The 14,711-nt window shown below is 35.8% G+C and overlaps 2 protein-coding genes across 4 annotated transcripts; one reads left to right on the plus strand and one right to left on the minus strand.

Annotated features, from left to right (window-relative positions):
• Nucleotides 1–197: 197 nt before the first annotated feature.
• On the minus strand, nt 198–6,264 carry LOC116135091 (sucrose transport protein SUC4). Of its 3 annotated transcripts, XM_031420798.1 has the most exons (6): nt 5,475–6,264; nt 4,269–4,328; nt 3,583–4,106; nt 3,002–3,065; nt 2,874–2,917; nt 198–483 (listed from the first exon to the last, which is right to left on the minus strand). In XM_031420798.1, exons 1-6 carry the CDS (start codon nt 5,983–5,985, stop codon nt 325–327), a joined length of 1,362 nt encoding a protein of 453 aa, XP_031276658.1. In that variant the 5' UTR covers nt 5,986–6,264; the 3' UTR covers nt 198–324. The 3 variants fall into 3 exon arrangements, with proteins under 3 accessions (XP_031276658.1, XP_031276663.1, XP_031276653.1); XM_031420803.1 differs by lacking the exon at nt 4,269–4,328; XM_031420793.1 differs by having other exon boundaries at nt 3,583–4,328; nt 5,475–6,263.
• Nucleotides 6,265–12,910: 6,646 nt separating this feature from the next.
• LOC116135180 lies at nt 12,911–14,024 on the plus strand. Its single transcript, XM_031420887.1, has 3 exons — nt 12,911–13,177; nt 13,265–13,437; nt 13,553–14,024. Exons 1-3 carry the CDS (start codon nt 12,911–12,913, stop codon nt 14,022–14,024), a joined length of 912 nt encoding a protein of 303 aa, XP_031276747.1.
• The last annotated feature ends 687 nt before the right edge of the window (nt 14,025–14,711 follow it).

Raw genomic sequence — 14,711 nt, forward strand, 5'->3', positions numbered from 1 at the left:
GATCTGTAGAAACTCTAAATTTGCAAAATTAAAGAACATTCCACTTTGATTTAATTCGAATTTGTATGTTCACAAACAAGAAGTGGAACAAAGCAGCGGCCAGATCCTCCTGTAATTTGAATGCCAAAAAAGAAAAAAGGAAAGAAAAAACTCAAAGGAAAACCTCTCAAGTAAATGGTTTCTATGAAAAATAACAGTAATAAGCAAATAACTTTATTAATCAATAGAAGTAACAATCGCTATTTACAAATTCTTGCTAATACTAACATAAAGTATCTGTGTTGATAAAACATAGTACAAAAAATATGGATACAACACGATACCTCAAATCATGGCCCTGGGCTTTTGAGTACTAGATCGAGGAATAGCTAAGACTCCTATAAGTCCACCAGCAAATGCTGCAATTGCCCCAACAGCAAAGGCCGGTGAGTTTCCTCCACCAAGTAGCTGATCCCAAGGTCCACTTCCCACGGACACCACCACCTGTTGTCAAACACCATAATGTCATGACCTAAATACTGAAAACATACATTTGTTTGAATAACATGCTATAAAATGTTCAAACACATGGTGATGAGATCAGAAATGCATCAAACCATGGTGAGCCTACAAATCCACGTTACATTGCCTTGTTATGAGTTGTTTCTTAATTCACCATCCATCAGAACAAAATTCCAAATTGATCCAATTCTTCTAAGGCAAAATATAATTGATTTAGCTTAACAGATTAGACCACTTGAAGGAAAAAAATATTGCCAATTTTTAAAGATTCAACAGAAAAGAATTGCCATCTCCAGAGCGTTATAATTGATATAGTAATTGATCTAAAGAGTTTCAAGAGCAATAAAGTGAATAAGGTTTCATTTCAGAAGTATAATATTGCCTTGCACCAAAGGCAGGACTCTTTCACGAAAATGAAAATGAATATTAATGAGGAATGTGGACCAGCACAGTTTCCGACAATTATGTGACAGATATATCAAAACAATTATGTGACAGATATGTAAAAATATTTTCATCAGGCTTAGTCTTCTGCAGAATTTTCATAGAAACCATAATTAAGTCCCCAAAACCTCCCAAAATTTTCTGAGTGGTTAATGAACTAAGCGTCCATATTTTCAATTTTGTGCTTAGAGAATCAAGCTGCCCAATGAACAAGAAAATAAAAACTAATACCCATTCATCTAGGAAAAGCCACGATTACTTGCATCATCAGAAAATCAGAGTTAATAAGTGACTTAGCTTATGAAATAACTACACTTTCACCATTCTTGACAGTAACATAACATAGTACTTACAGTACTGTGGGTGGTTTGAAGGAAAAGTTGGAGAAAACTAACATAGACATCCCACCATATCATCTAAAATAGATACAATTTACAAACATTTCCAATCATAAAAATCTGAATTTTCTTTTCTTTTTCTTTTTTTCATTTTTATAGGAAAAATAATATCTGAATTCTATACAATGCTTGTTCAACAGAAAATGTCAATTACGTGAAGTTTTGAACTTCATAGAAGTAAAGTTTTGAATGAAAGTCTGTCAGCATTTAAACATTTATACTTCAAGAGAAAGCAGAAGAATGGAGAGGTAAGAAATATATGTTTATGCAAGTTATCTACTTTTCAAACCTCATTCAAATAATTTGAAGTTGGATTTCAATTATCAAAATTCCAAACTTTAAGTTAAAGCTATCCTTCAAGAAAATTGACGGTGGTTTATTATGTCATCTCAAAAACTTTCTTGGAAACAAAATGACAGTTCAAAAGATAAGATTGCTATCTTACATTGACCTAAGGACTGCAAACTATAGCAAAAGAGGAATTCACCAGTTCTAACATATTTCCTACAACAGAAATATATAGATAAGAAATTTGAATAACTCCTTATGTTCAATGTATAAGAGATAATCAAGGGGTGGAACCATGAATTGATTTACTGAAACATGAAATCTCAATTAAAATCATCAGAAATTAATAGTTTGTCAAATGCAGAAATCAAAAACCATATTTGGAACAAGGGGATTGCTTTGAAAGGAGAGGTTGAGCTTAATGAAATTGCATCCCATTTTTCTAAACAGGTACAACAATGGAATGCAAATAATAAACCCACCAAGATCTGACAAATTTGAATCTGAATCCAGCAGGTCGAATCATGGTATCAAGACATAATAACAGACCAGTTATGACTTTGTTAAAAAATGTCATTGCATGCAAGTTTATTACAGACCTGCCTCCAGGATGCAAGAGGACAGTATGACTTCTTTGAAACCTCACCCCTCAGTATTGATACATGATTCCCTCATAATATTAGTTTGGGTATTAATGGTGTGTATGAGTGTTTTTTACACTTCCAAAGACTTTCAAGCTGTCAAAACAGCTTTTACGTCATTTTTGTACCATTTGGATGGAATAAATATTAAGTACTTTTTACAAAAGCACTTAATAGATTTTTTCTATGAAAAAAAAAAAAAACTACTAAAAAAAAAAAAAAAAAAAAAAAATCTAAAATGCTTCTGTAAAAAGTTCCTTTGAGTACTTTAACTAAAAGGACATTCACTCAAAAAGGGTTTCTTACAAAAATACTCTCAAACACACCCTAGATCAATTACCTTCTACAGTTAACCAATTTTAAGCTGTATTGAGTTACTATTAAGCAGCAATATACTTAAGAGTTCTATCACTAAAATTCAAAATTCATGACCTCTAGAAAAGGTATGTACATATATTATTCTCGTAAATAACTGAAACAGTGTGAAATTACCGCTATCAGGATAATTACCTTATGTCAATTTAGCTTAGAATTGCACAAATAAAAAGAATGAGTAATTAATAAATGCCAGTAGAAACGGAAAGTTACAGCAATGTTATACCTGTGGGATCACAATTGCCAGATTCAGAACGCCCAATGACAAACCTGCAAGTATCAACCATCATCAAAAGCAGTCCCTTGGCCACATCTCTAAATTAAAATCTATAAATATGACAGAAGAAATGCCACCTTGGCCAAGTCCCAAAGCTTCGATACGTGTAGAAATCAAGGCATATGGAACACTGTAAGTGATCTGCAATGAAAGGTTTTAATCACACATAACAATCACGAAATGAGATTTTGCATTAAGTCACAAAAGAATTACTTGGATCTGAATGTCAGTAACTAATCTGCCTTCCCTGTCCCACAAAATCCTTGGATCAGAAAATTAGCACAATTAACCACTCTGCCACTTTTACAGAAGAGGTCAGGTCCCACCTGTTTTGGGTCTGATCTAGCGGATGATCTCCTAGGCCAAAATCAATAAATTTCATTTCAACCCATTCAGTCTACAGGCCTTTCTCCAGAAGACTTGCAATTTTTTCTACACTCCTTAAAAAGCATATATTTGAGGGATCATATTTTAGGTTAATTAGTTAAGACGATCACCAAGTTCAGGTTAATTAACAGTTGATCTTTTGAATGCCTAGGCCATTAATATATTGATAAAGCAGGGTCCAACCTAGAAGTTTTAATTTCAATTGTTTCTTTGTCCATTTAATATTATAGATAACTTATACACGGTTAGTAGGAGGAACTGAGTAACTTACTGCCAATGGAACACCCAGAATTGTAAAGATTATCAGTGCGGCTATAACAATGCCATCTGGTGGAAGATCATGGCCTATATAGTCCATATTTTTCGCCACAAAGGAGATTAGGATCATCGCAAGAAAACAAAGGGCCATGAGGATGTCTGAAAGTCCCCATACAAAACCAGCCCCCCATTTCCTGCAGATCTTCTCCATGAACACTGAAGTTATTCCAAGAACAACTGAATTTAACATCAGACCAAGCGCCCCCATTCTAACTCCAGAATTATAATTCTGCCCTTCATTTGGCTTGCCACCATAAACCTCTCGACCCACCCAATCAGTATCAAAGAGAAGAAATGGAAACCATCCAATCCATGTCAGAGCTGTGACAAACAATATTATCCATATGGTTCCTGAGAAATATCTGAAAGTTCCAAACAATTGCCAAAGAAAAGCTTCTTCTGCTTGGCCTGAGTGTTCATGCCCTTCTTCAGCAAAGGGAGCAGATCTGTCACGTGAACCTAGAGGCACTTCCTTAGCTGCCAAGATACTTATAAATGTAGTAATTGCAATAAAAATAATGTCAAGAATGAAAGCAGACTTGAGATTGGCGCAGTCTGCATTGCATGCAGAGGTAAGAGTAAAAGGAAAAATCTTGTACCAACCACTGAATGATCCAGTGGCATACCCAAAAATATTACCAACAGCCATGAAAAGCGAGAAGTAAGCATTTGCCACTCGTGTCCTCCGATGATCATTCCCTAACATGACAAAATTGCCGTAAACCAAATGTCAATTTGCTGTTTGATTTGTAAATTTTGTTTTTGTTTTTTTTCTTTTCAACTGGATCCGTAATTAGTTTGATTTGTATATAGTATGTAAATGCACAGCGGCTGAATTTGTTCACAGAAAGGAAAACCATGAGTGATGAGCATTTATAGGAAAATTGTGTTCTATTCTAAGTGTATTCCTCGCTCAGTTTCCGATTGAGAAATAAAGATAGGACCTGTCTTGACTAATTATTTTTTCCCTGTTTGTCTAGGCATCCTTCCTCACATTATGGTGATAATGTAGTCAGATGACAAAGATAATCTGACAGAAAAACGGAAACAAATAAACAGAGGTTTAAAATGCATAGACCTTTAAGATGTTTAGAATGACATTCATCACTTAAAACAATACCCTCAGCGTTCATTTTCTGTAGAGGTCTTTTCATTGTAACACGAAGCTTTTTTTAATCCTTCAAAATAGCCAGTCATTGCAGTCAATACTAATTCGATGCTTCTGCTTCAGACAAAACTTAATTCTGAATTGTTTCTCAATTTCAAGAAGAAAAATGCTATCTTTACAAATACCCGTACAAAAAGGGTTACAAACGAAAAAAATAAAGAAAAAACGAAAAAAGAGAAAGAGAGAGAAAGAAATCATGAAAATCAAGGATTGTCTTCGTATGCTCTCTTTGTATGTTTCTTTGTAAAAGTAGTATTGCTCTTTCAAGAAAGACATTGTCAATGTGACTCCGTATACACATAATTATAATGCCAAAAATAAAAGCAAACCCCTCGTCAGGCGCACACAGCAACACTATACAATACAAACAGAGTTAACAACTCTACACTCTAAGGACAAAATAGTCATTTTAACATAAATAAAGTTGTGAAAAACAGTATCTGGCAATAATAAAATCTTTAAAAATAAGAAAACCAGCATCAATCATATGCACTAAAATATAATTTCATGATAACTCCTTGCTTTTATTATTAAGCAATATTCCAACGAAAGGGAAAGAAAATATTTTTTAAAATTTTAAAAACAAAAAACAAAAATAAAATGAACTCTAATTCAATTAGGGATTAATTTCATAAGTTTAACTTAAAAATCATTAAATAATAAAATGAAATTCATACCAGTGAGATCAGCAAGGAGAGCTCTGCAAGGACCTTGAGTCATATTATTAGCGACATCAAGAATCCAGAATCCAAACACAAACACGGCGATCGCTCTGGGTTTATAATCGCCCCTATCGCCAAGCAACCACCCGATGTCGGCGGAATGTCCGATTAGCAATACAGCTACAGCAATCGAAGCGGAACCGGCGACAATAAACGGTCTCCGACGACCAAATCGGCTAGTGCAACGGTCGCTCAAGTGACCAACCAAAGGCTGGACCAGAAGGCCGGAAAGCGGCCCGCAGAGCCAGATGATACTCGCCCATGCGTGAGGAATTCCAAGCTCTTGCACATACGGAGTTAGGAGAGACAGCTGGAGAGCCCAACCGAATTGTATGCCACACGCCACGGAAGCTACTTTAAGAAGCTGTCGTAGAGGGACCTTGGCTCGGGCCGGAGGTCTGGCCGCGGGCCGCGACGTTGACGGTCGTTCCCTGCCACGGTGCCGCTCAGCTTCAGCGATTGGCATCCGGCTTTAGTTTTGTATGATTGGGTTGTGTCTGAGTTTGGAAATGGCGTGCCGAAAAAAGGTGACGTTATCGGTGAGAAGGAGAGTGGCGGACAGTGAAGAACCAAATGAGTTAAAAATAGGCTTATCAGATAAGTTAATTACGGATAAACCCCGAGCACGCTGAAGGCGAGCATATAGGAGATCGACTCCTACGGAAAAATTATATAAAAGAGAGGGCAATTATTTGTAAGATATTTTGTTTGGGAGGGTGTAAGTGTAACTGCAATTTGGAGGGTAATCGAATGACGGAAAGGACCTCATAATCTCATGAAAAAGATGGGTTATTTTGGGTGATTCAGAAATACTTTGGTGTGGTTAACGATTTTGGTGTCGTATGATGTTTGGGTTATGGGTTGGAAAGCGTGATGACCAGTAGGTAAGTGTATCTGTTTAACTGGGGACACCCAATTTTCAATATTTAGCATATGCTTTGAATTTTTAATAAAAAATTCCAGGTTGTTAAAGGTTAAAGTGCTGCTTCGGTTGTCGTTTTTTTATAATAATAATTATAATGTCTGGACGGTCACCACCTTACGTGTGTTATCAGTTTCCTATTGTAAAGGCATATTTAAACCTTTTTATTATGAATTGGGAATAGTGGATACTGGATAGCTGTTTTATATATATATATATATATATATATATATATGTAAAGAGGGTCATTAAAACACCTTATAAAATATAATATTATAAGATAAATCACAAATGTAATAGATTATCTAAGGTGGTTCGAACTCAAAATGTTAACGAAAATAGCAAACCTTCTTAACCGTTGTATCAACCCTTGGATTAATTAAAAAAAAAAAAAAATATGTTTGCTTCTTCACCTGTGCCTCTGTCATATGTTAACACCACCTCTTCACCTTCAACAATTCGGCAAGTCCAGATTTATGATTTTTTATCTTAGGAAATTGAACAATAACAGTGTTAATCAGGAAACAGTTGCACCCACAACAACCTAAAGTCACAATTAAACTTTCTGTCGTGTATATATATTTGGATTTCAAAAGAAAACAGTTGATTTTAAAAAAGTATACTCCCTTGTCTCTCATCATATTTGGTTAATTGAACCAAGGCCAAAAGTGAAAGCAAGGTGTGCATCCAACACTGCGACAGCTAGCAATTTTCTAGCACTAGATGTAGATCATGTCCTCAGTTCAGTTGGTGTTCGTCACTTGGAAGGTGCATGTAGCTTATGGAGTACAGGTAGAGGAATGAAAGATATCGGTGGTTTGATGAGATAAATTTGGCCAATTGGCTAGCTAGATTTCATTGTTAGCTTTTGTATTCTATGTGTCATAATATGGCAAAGAAAAATAGGCAAGAGAGGCAGAGGAACAAAGATGAAAGAGTACCTAGAAGATGAAAGAATATTTCTTTTCTGTATATTTCAGTATTGTAATGTGTCTAATTTATACAAGTTTACAAGTGTAAAATATGGAAATACAATCAAATATAATCAATGTAATTACATGAAATCAATAACTGTAATTCCTTCAGTCAAGCCATAATAGTTTCAGCCTTCAATTAAGCCTGGAGCACAACACTCTGTAATAATCATTTTCCATCACCCCCCTCAAGCTTGTGGTTTGTAGATGTCATAAACTTCAAGCTTGTGAAGAAGATAAGAGTGATGTCTGCTACACAATGGTTTTATGAAGACATCCGCTAGTTATTCTGAAGCGCGGATATGTAGAGTCTTGATTATTCCTTCTTGAATTTTTCCTCTAACGAAATGACAATCAATCTCTATGTGATTTGTTCTTTCATGGAACACTGGATTTGTTGCAATATCATTTGCAACATTGTTATCGCAGTATAAATGAACATGTTTCTTAATATGTACCTCCAAATCTCCTAGTAACCTAAGGATCCAGAAGATCTCACATGTCGTTTTAGCCATTGCTCTATATTCAGCCTCTACTGATGAGAGAGATAATGTTGATTGTTTCTTTGTCTTCCAGGAGATTAGTGCACCTCTGAGTTTTATACAGAACCTGGTGAGAGATTTCCATTGTCATGGGGCATATGGCCCAAGCAGAGTCACAATATGTTGTGACGTTTAAGTTTCCATCTCTGGGTAAAAGAAGTCCCAAGCCAGGACATCCTTTTAAGTATTTGAATACCTTCATTACTGCATTCATGTGTGATTGTTTTGGCCCATGCATAAATTGACTGAGAATATGGATTGCGTAACTGATATTAGGACACGTCATGGTAAGATAAGTTAATCGCCCAACAAGTCTTTGATAATGTGAAGGATCTTATAATGGTGGATCTATTTCTGAGGATGGTGTCCCTTTATCATACTCTTGAGTAGTAAGCTTGATATTGTGCTCGACTGGAATAACGTTTTGGTTTACATGCTGCTAACCCAGAGTCTAATATAAGTTCAAGAACATACTTTTGTTGACTTAAAGAAATGCCTGTTTGAGATCTGGCAATTTCAATCCCTAGAAAGTATTTTGGCTCACCAAGATCTTTTATTCGAAAATGCCTATTGAGATGCACCTTCAAACCTTTGATTCCCTCTTCATCGTTTCTTGTGAATAAAATGTCATCGACATAAATGATGAGTGCAATAAAAAATTCTCCTCTGTGTTGGGAGAAAAGGGCATAGTCATGCTTGAATTGTACAAAACCAATGTTTGTAAGAGCCTTTGTGAACTTTTCGTTCCACTGTTGAGATGCTTGTTTTAGATCATAGAGAGACTTGCGCAAACAACATATTGTGTTCTCCCCCTGTCTGCGAAGTCCAAGTGGAAGGTCCATATATATTTCTTCATGTAGATCACCATGAAGAAAAGCCTTATGAACATCCATTTAATGTAGAGACTAGTTACGAACAGAGGCAATAGATAGAAATGACCTTACAATAACATGTTTTACAACGGGTGAAAATGTTTCTTGGTAATCAAAACCTTCCCGTTGTGTGAAACCTTTTGCCACTAGTCGAGCTTTATATCGTTTGATTGAACCATCCGCTTGATATTTGATTTTGAACACCCATTTGCAGCCAATGGGTTTCCTATGAGTAGGGCGAGGTACTAGATCCCAAGTGTTATTGTGAGCCAGGGCATTCAGTTCGTCGGCCATTGCCTTCTGCCACTGAATATGTTGGACAACTTCTGAATAGCTAGATGGTTCACGGTTGGCAGAAATCTGATTGATACAAGCTCTGTGTGTAGGAGAAAGGCAGTCATAAGTAACATAATTGGAAGATGGATAAGGTGTACCTGATGAATTTGGTAGGGTGGGGAAAACATAATATGATGTCCAGATAGGTGGTTTGGTGGAACGAGTTGACTGTCTTTGAGGATAAACGGAAGGTGGGACGGGAGAGTCTATTTGTGTGGTCGAGGGTATGTTAGTAGATGGATGGGAGTCTGTTTGTGGAGATGTGAGAGTAGATTAGTGTTGGTGTTGTGGTGTAGTTTTTAGTGATGGCAAATTGGTAGTAGGTAGTATTGCAAATTGATGACCTGTTGGAGATTCATTTCCAAAAAACATGGGTGACTTTGTTGATGGAGTTGGAAGGGCAGCATTTGTAATAAAGGGAAAGTTATCTTCATGAAAAAAGACATCTCTGGAAATAAGAAACTTATCTGCTACGGGATCATATAGATGATATCCCTTCTGTAACATTGGATATCCTATAAAAATGCACTGAGTGGCCCATGGGCCGAATTTATCATGAGACCCAATAATGGCAAAATAGCAGAGACAACCAAATACTTTGAGATGACTGTTTTTGGGTGCCTTACCAAACAATGCTTCATATGGACTTTTGCCACCAAGGACACAAGTTGACATGCGATTGATCAGGTATGTGACAGTGATCACACATTCTACCCAAAATTTAATGGGAATGTTGGCTTGGTGTTTTAGGGCTCTGGCTACTTCTAATAGGTGTTTGTGTTTTCTTTCTACCACCCCATTTTGTTGGGGAGTATAGGTGTAAGAGCTTTCGTGTAAAATGCCAAGTGACAACAACAACAAGGAGCACTAATGACTAAAAAATTCCCGACCATTATCAGTTCGAACCCTTTGAACTGATGACTTGAATTGGGTGGTTATCATGGATAAGAAATTACTAATGTGAGTGAGAGTCTGTGTTTTTATTTGCCTAAGGAATATGCAAGTGCCCCTAGAGAAATCATCTACAATAGTGAGGAAAAACCTAGACCCATCATGATTTGGAGTGTAATATGGACCCCATATATCGATATGATGTTAGAGTATGTGCCCTAGAGTCAATCAATTATTGTAGAATTGACTCTTTGTAATAATGTTTATTGATCAATAAAAATACATTTTATTCTATATCGCGTAAATCATATCGTATTTATTGATATATGTCCTTAGAATGGTAGAACTGTGACGAAGGTATCAAGTGTTTCAAATCTTGATGGTGAGAACCCTATGAGCACATATGGTGGCCATTCTAGAAACGTCCGTAGCCCCAATATTATTCTAAAGTAAGGACATAGATAATACGGTGAGACTATCATAGTGTTGAACGACCCTATCGAAAGGCAGTGACTGATCTCACTTGTCAAGGTTGTTTGGTGACAACCTGGTGCAATACATAGGTGCTTGCTGTAGGCAAATTCACTGGACTAACCCACCAGAGGATTCCATATGGATGATAACCCCATTGTCTATAGAACAAATCCTCTAACGAATGGTGGTTCATGTGATCCTTAGACTTGAGATCATCGGAGCGTCTTGTGCACTGATTGGTGTAGTTTGACACTAGCCCAACCATTCAAAGCTGTCAATACGGTAGTAATTGGTTGCATCAAAGAGTGTATCAAGACTATGGTGGATCGACAGAGGATTCATCACTGCCGAGTATGGGAGAAGTTATCTCACGGCATAATTCAGTAAATGGCAATGACACTAAAATTGTGGCCACAGTGGGATTGAGTTATTGCTCAATCCAGTTTATTATTCTAGTTATTGGTCTAGTAACTGAATACATACATATCGAGAGTAACTAAGGCTGACACTATTTATGTGTCTCGGTCTCGATGAGATAACAGATGATAAAAGGATTGAATTGTACGGTAACCATATTATTGATAGGTAGCTACTTCGCTGAATTCGAATCTATCGAGTGGCCATGATACCTTGCTAGAGGCCAATCTTGGTATGTGTGTAGTGAGACGATTAATTGGTGTTGATCACAACACTACACACTGTCGGGTATGATGAGGAGCCTACAGGTCACACACATAAAAGATAATTTAATAATCAGTTTGTGTAAATGGCGTTTTCATCTTTTTAGGCGAAAGGGTATTTTGGTAATCTCACAGTGTAATAAATTTGTTGAGGTTGTTGCCTTTATTTAATTTGATATTAAAATTAAATATGTGAGATTTTATTTAAATATGTGTACGCATATATTTAAATGAATTATTGTTATTGTTATTGTTATTGTTATTGTTATTGTTATATATATTAATTGAATTGAATTAAAATAATAATAATTAAAAAAAATATCTAAATGGGGTTGTTTGGACATAAGGGTTTTTTGGGTTGGTGTCTAAGCCTATTCCTAAGTGGAATAGGGTTTCACATGCAATATATAACTGCATGTGTTCTATGAATTAAATAACACTTTTCATTTTAAGTCATTTTATATCATATTCATTGAAAAAGCTCTAGCCCACTCTCTACCCCACGCCACCTTACTTTGTATGAATCAAATTCATTTGATTCTTGTTCTTGATTCTTAAGGCTAAAGAAGATCTAGCAAATCCCTCTTTAGCTCTTCGGGTTATCTTCATGTGGAGTACCGCTGGTTCGATTCTACTTTGAATTAGTAGTGAACCCAGTCAGAGACGAGTTTGAAGGAGCCTCCAAACGTACGTATGAACTCTAATATTTACTCTGATCGTTCATATTACTGCAGAATATTTGATTTAACATATTATCTTTAATATTTGTATCCTTATCTTGGCGTAAAATGGAATCGATCACTGTTTTATTTTTGTTTTCCGCTACCATGGGTTAGATCATTTCCTAACAGTGGTATCAGAGCCTAGGGTACCCGATTTACAGTAATAATGGTTGTTAGTATCCTACGTTATGCAATATGAATCCTACGATACGATTCCATACGGGTCACCAACGACACGTATCAGAGGGTGTATCGCAAACCTGTCGATACGTTGATATGTATCCTACAATACGATACGTATCCTTAAAAATATCAATACAAATTGATACGACTTTTTTAATTTGGGCCTAAGGCCCAAAAAAAAAAATTCAGGTCGGATCCCGGTTCACTAAAACCCACCCAAAATTACCCATCCCTAATTTTACCCTAGCTAGATTCACTCATGGTGAAAGAGCAGTTGCACCTCAGCCTCTCAGTTCCCACTCCTCAGCAGTCAGCAATTAAACCAATTAAGTTAAAAGTCACCCAAGTTCTACACGAATTGATTCAGGTAAACTACTCTTTTTCTCTTTTCATTACATATTTGATTATCACAAAAACCTTGATTTGTTCGTCTTGTTCATTAAGAATATAAAAAAGTGATTTATCTTTGTAGATTGTTGAATACAACTGGAGGCAATTAAATAATATACTATGAGAATACCAAGAAATTCCTAGTTGTATTGTTTTATGGATAACAAATTTACAGACCTCTTGTATATGAGTTTTGATTTGTTTTCCTTACGTTATGCTTCTTCATTTGGTTTTTTGCGGCCTCTTTTGGTCCATTAGATTAAGACTGAGATTTGAATCATGAGAAATAAGAAGGGAAAATTAGATGATATTACATGGGAGCATTGTAAAAAAGTGAATGAGGAAAATAAATTGCATCTTACATGTAACTATTGTGGTATACCATATTGGGGTGGTGTAATACGAATGAAAAATCATCTTGTTGGAACCTATATCCAAGTTAAGCCATGTAGTCAAGTTCTTGAAGATGTTAAGATGAAATTTCAAGAGTTGTTGGTAGCAAAGAAAGTTAATAAGGATGATGATGATAATGATATGGTTGACATTTTTAAACAGCAAGATGTTAATCCAAATACAGGTAAAATTGATAGTTTTCTTAGTAAGGGGAAAAAAGGAAGTGGTTCTAACTCTAAGCAAAGAACTTTAAATGAAGTTGTGAAGGATAGGGAAAAGGTAATTCAAGGGATATGTAGGTGTCTTTATGGTAATGCATTACCATTTAATTTAGTTAAAAGTCCTCTTTTTGTTGACATGTTAAAGTTAGTGGGAGATTATGGAAGGGGATTGAAACCTCCTACTTATCATGAAGCAAGAGTTTCTTATTTAAAGAGAGAGGTTGATCTTGTGGGAGAAAAACTTGGAAAGTATAAAAATGAGTGGAAAAAGAATGGTTGCACATTAATGTCAGATGGGTGGGTGGATGGATGGAAAGGGTAGATCACTGACTAATTTTCTTGTCAATAGTCCAAGGGGGACAGTTTTTTTGAAATCTATTGATACCTCCGAATTTATAAAAAATGCTCAAAAAATGTTTGAGTTACTTGATAGTGTTGTGGAGGAGATAGGAGAAGAGCACGTTGTACAAGTGGTAACTGATGGAGCATCCAATTATGTAGCTGCCGATAGAATGTTAGAAGAGAAAAGGAGAAGGCTATTTTGGTCTCCTTGTGCGGCTTATTGTCTTGACTTGATTCTTGAGGATATTGGAAAGATTACAGTATTTTATGACACCATTGCAAAAGCCAAGCAAGTCATAAGTTTTGTTTATAGGCATACATGGGTGCTTAATTTATATAGAAAATTTTCAAAGGATAAAGAGCTAGCAAGACCGGCAATAACAAGATTTGCAACGTCTTTTCTCACATTGAGTTGCATTATGGATAGTAAACTAGCTCTTAGGTCCATGTTTGCATCAAAAGAATGGGCAAATAGTACACATGCTACTACATTTAAGGGGAAAAAAGTGGTGGATCTTATCTTGAGTGATACAAGATTTTGGAAATCCATCAATTTTCCTTGAAATGTGTGGATCCACTAGTGGAGGTTTTCAGGCTTGTAGATGGTGATGTGAAACCAGCAATAGGATACATCTATGAAGCCATGAGAAGAGCAAATAATCAAATTGCAAAGAATTTCAATAATGCGGAGCATCAATATAGAGAAATATGGAAGATAATTGACACTCGTTGGGATTTTCAACTTCAGAGGCCACTTCATGCAGCGGCATACTACCTTAATCCTAAGTAAGTGTTGATCATTTTTTTTAATCCATATAAAAATTGCTTGAAAATTTGAATTTAGAAATCTAATTTATGTTGATTTTATATATTACGTACCGTTATGATCCGAACTTCAATTCGGACAAAGAAGTTAAAATTGGATTGTGCAAGGTAATTGAGAAGATGTATCCGGATGTAGAAACAAGAGTTGAAGTTGATGCTCAACTTGACAAGTTTAAAAAAGGAATAGGATTATTTGGAATGGATATGGCCATAATAACAAGAGACAAAAAACAACCGGGTATGTTTGCTTATATGTTTGTTACATTTTTTTTTTTGTTATAACTTAGTAATGTGTTTGTTACTTTTTTTAAAAAATTGCTTTATGGTGGGACAGCTATGGAGAGGAGTGCAAAAGTTGCAAACACTTGCCATAAAAGTCTTAATCCTTACATGTAGTGGTGCCACGAGTTGTGAAAGAAATTGGA

The sequence above is a fragment of the Pistacia vera genome, unplaced genomic scaffold (genome assembly GCF_008641045.1).
Source record: "Pistacia vera cultivar Batoury unplaced genomic scaffold, PisVer_v2 Contig1089, whole genome shotgun sequence".
In the NCBI taxonomy this organism is placed as follows: domain Eukaryota; kingdom Viridiplantae; phylum Streptophyta; class Magnoliopsida; order Sapindales; family Anacardiaceae; genus Pistacia; species Pistacia vera.

Bases quoted from the DNA above. Each gene is read 5' to 3' on its own strand.
- LOC116135091 (XM_031420793.1), bottom strand. From the start codon at position 5,985: ATGCCAATCGCTGAAGCTGAGCGGCACCGTGGCAGGGAACGACCGTCA. The intron at 4,329-5,474 runs GTATGAATTTCA...TTGTCATGTTAG, and splicing joins TCTCCTTGCTGATCTCACTG to GGAATGATCATCGGAGGACA. The intron at 3,066-3,582 runs GTAAGTTACTCA...CTTTCATTGCAG, and splicing joins TTCTGGGTGTTCCATTGGCA to ATCACTTACAGTGTTCCATA.
- LOC116135180 (XM_031420887.1), top strand. From the start codon at position 12,911: ATGAAAAATCATCTTGTTGGAACCTATATCCAAGTTAAGCCATGTAGT. The intron at 13,178-13,264 runs GTAATTCAAGGG...GACATGTTAAAG, and splicing joins TTGTGAAGGATAGGGAAAAG to TTAGTGGGAGATTATGGAAG. The intron at 13,438-13,552 runs GTAGATCACTGA...GTTACTTGATAG, and splicing joins TGGGTGGATGGATGGAAAGG to TGTTGTGGAGGAGATAGGAG.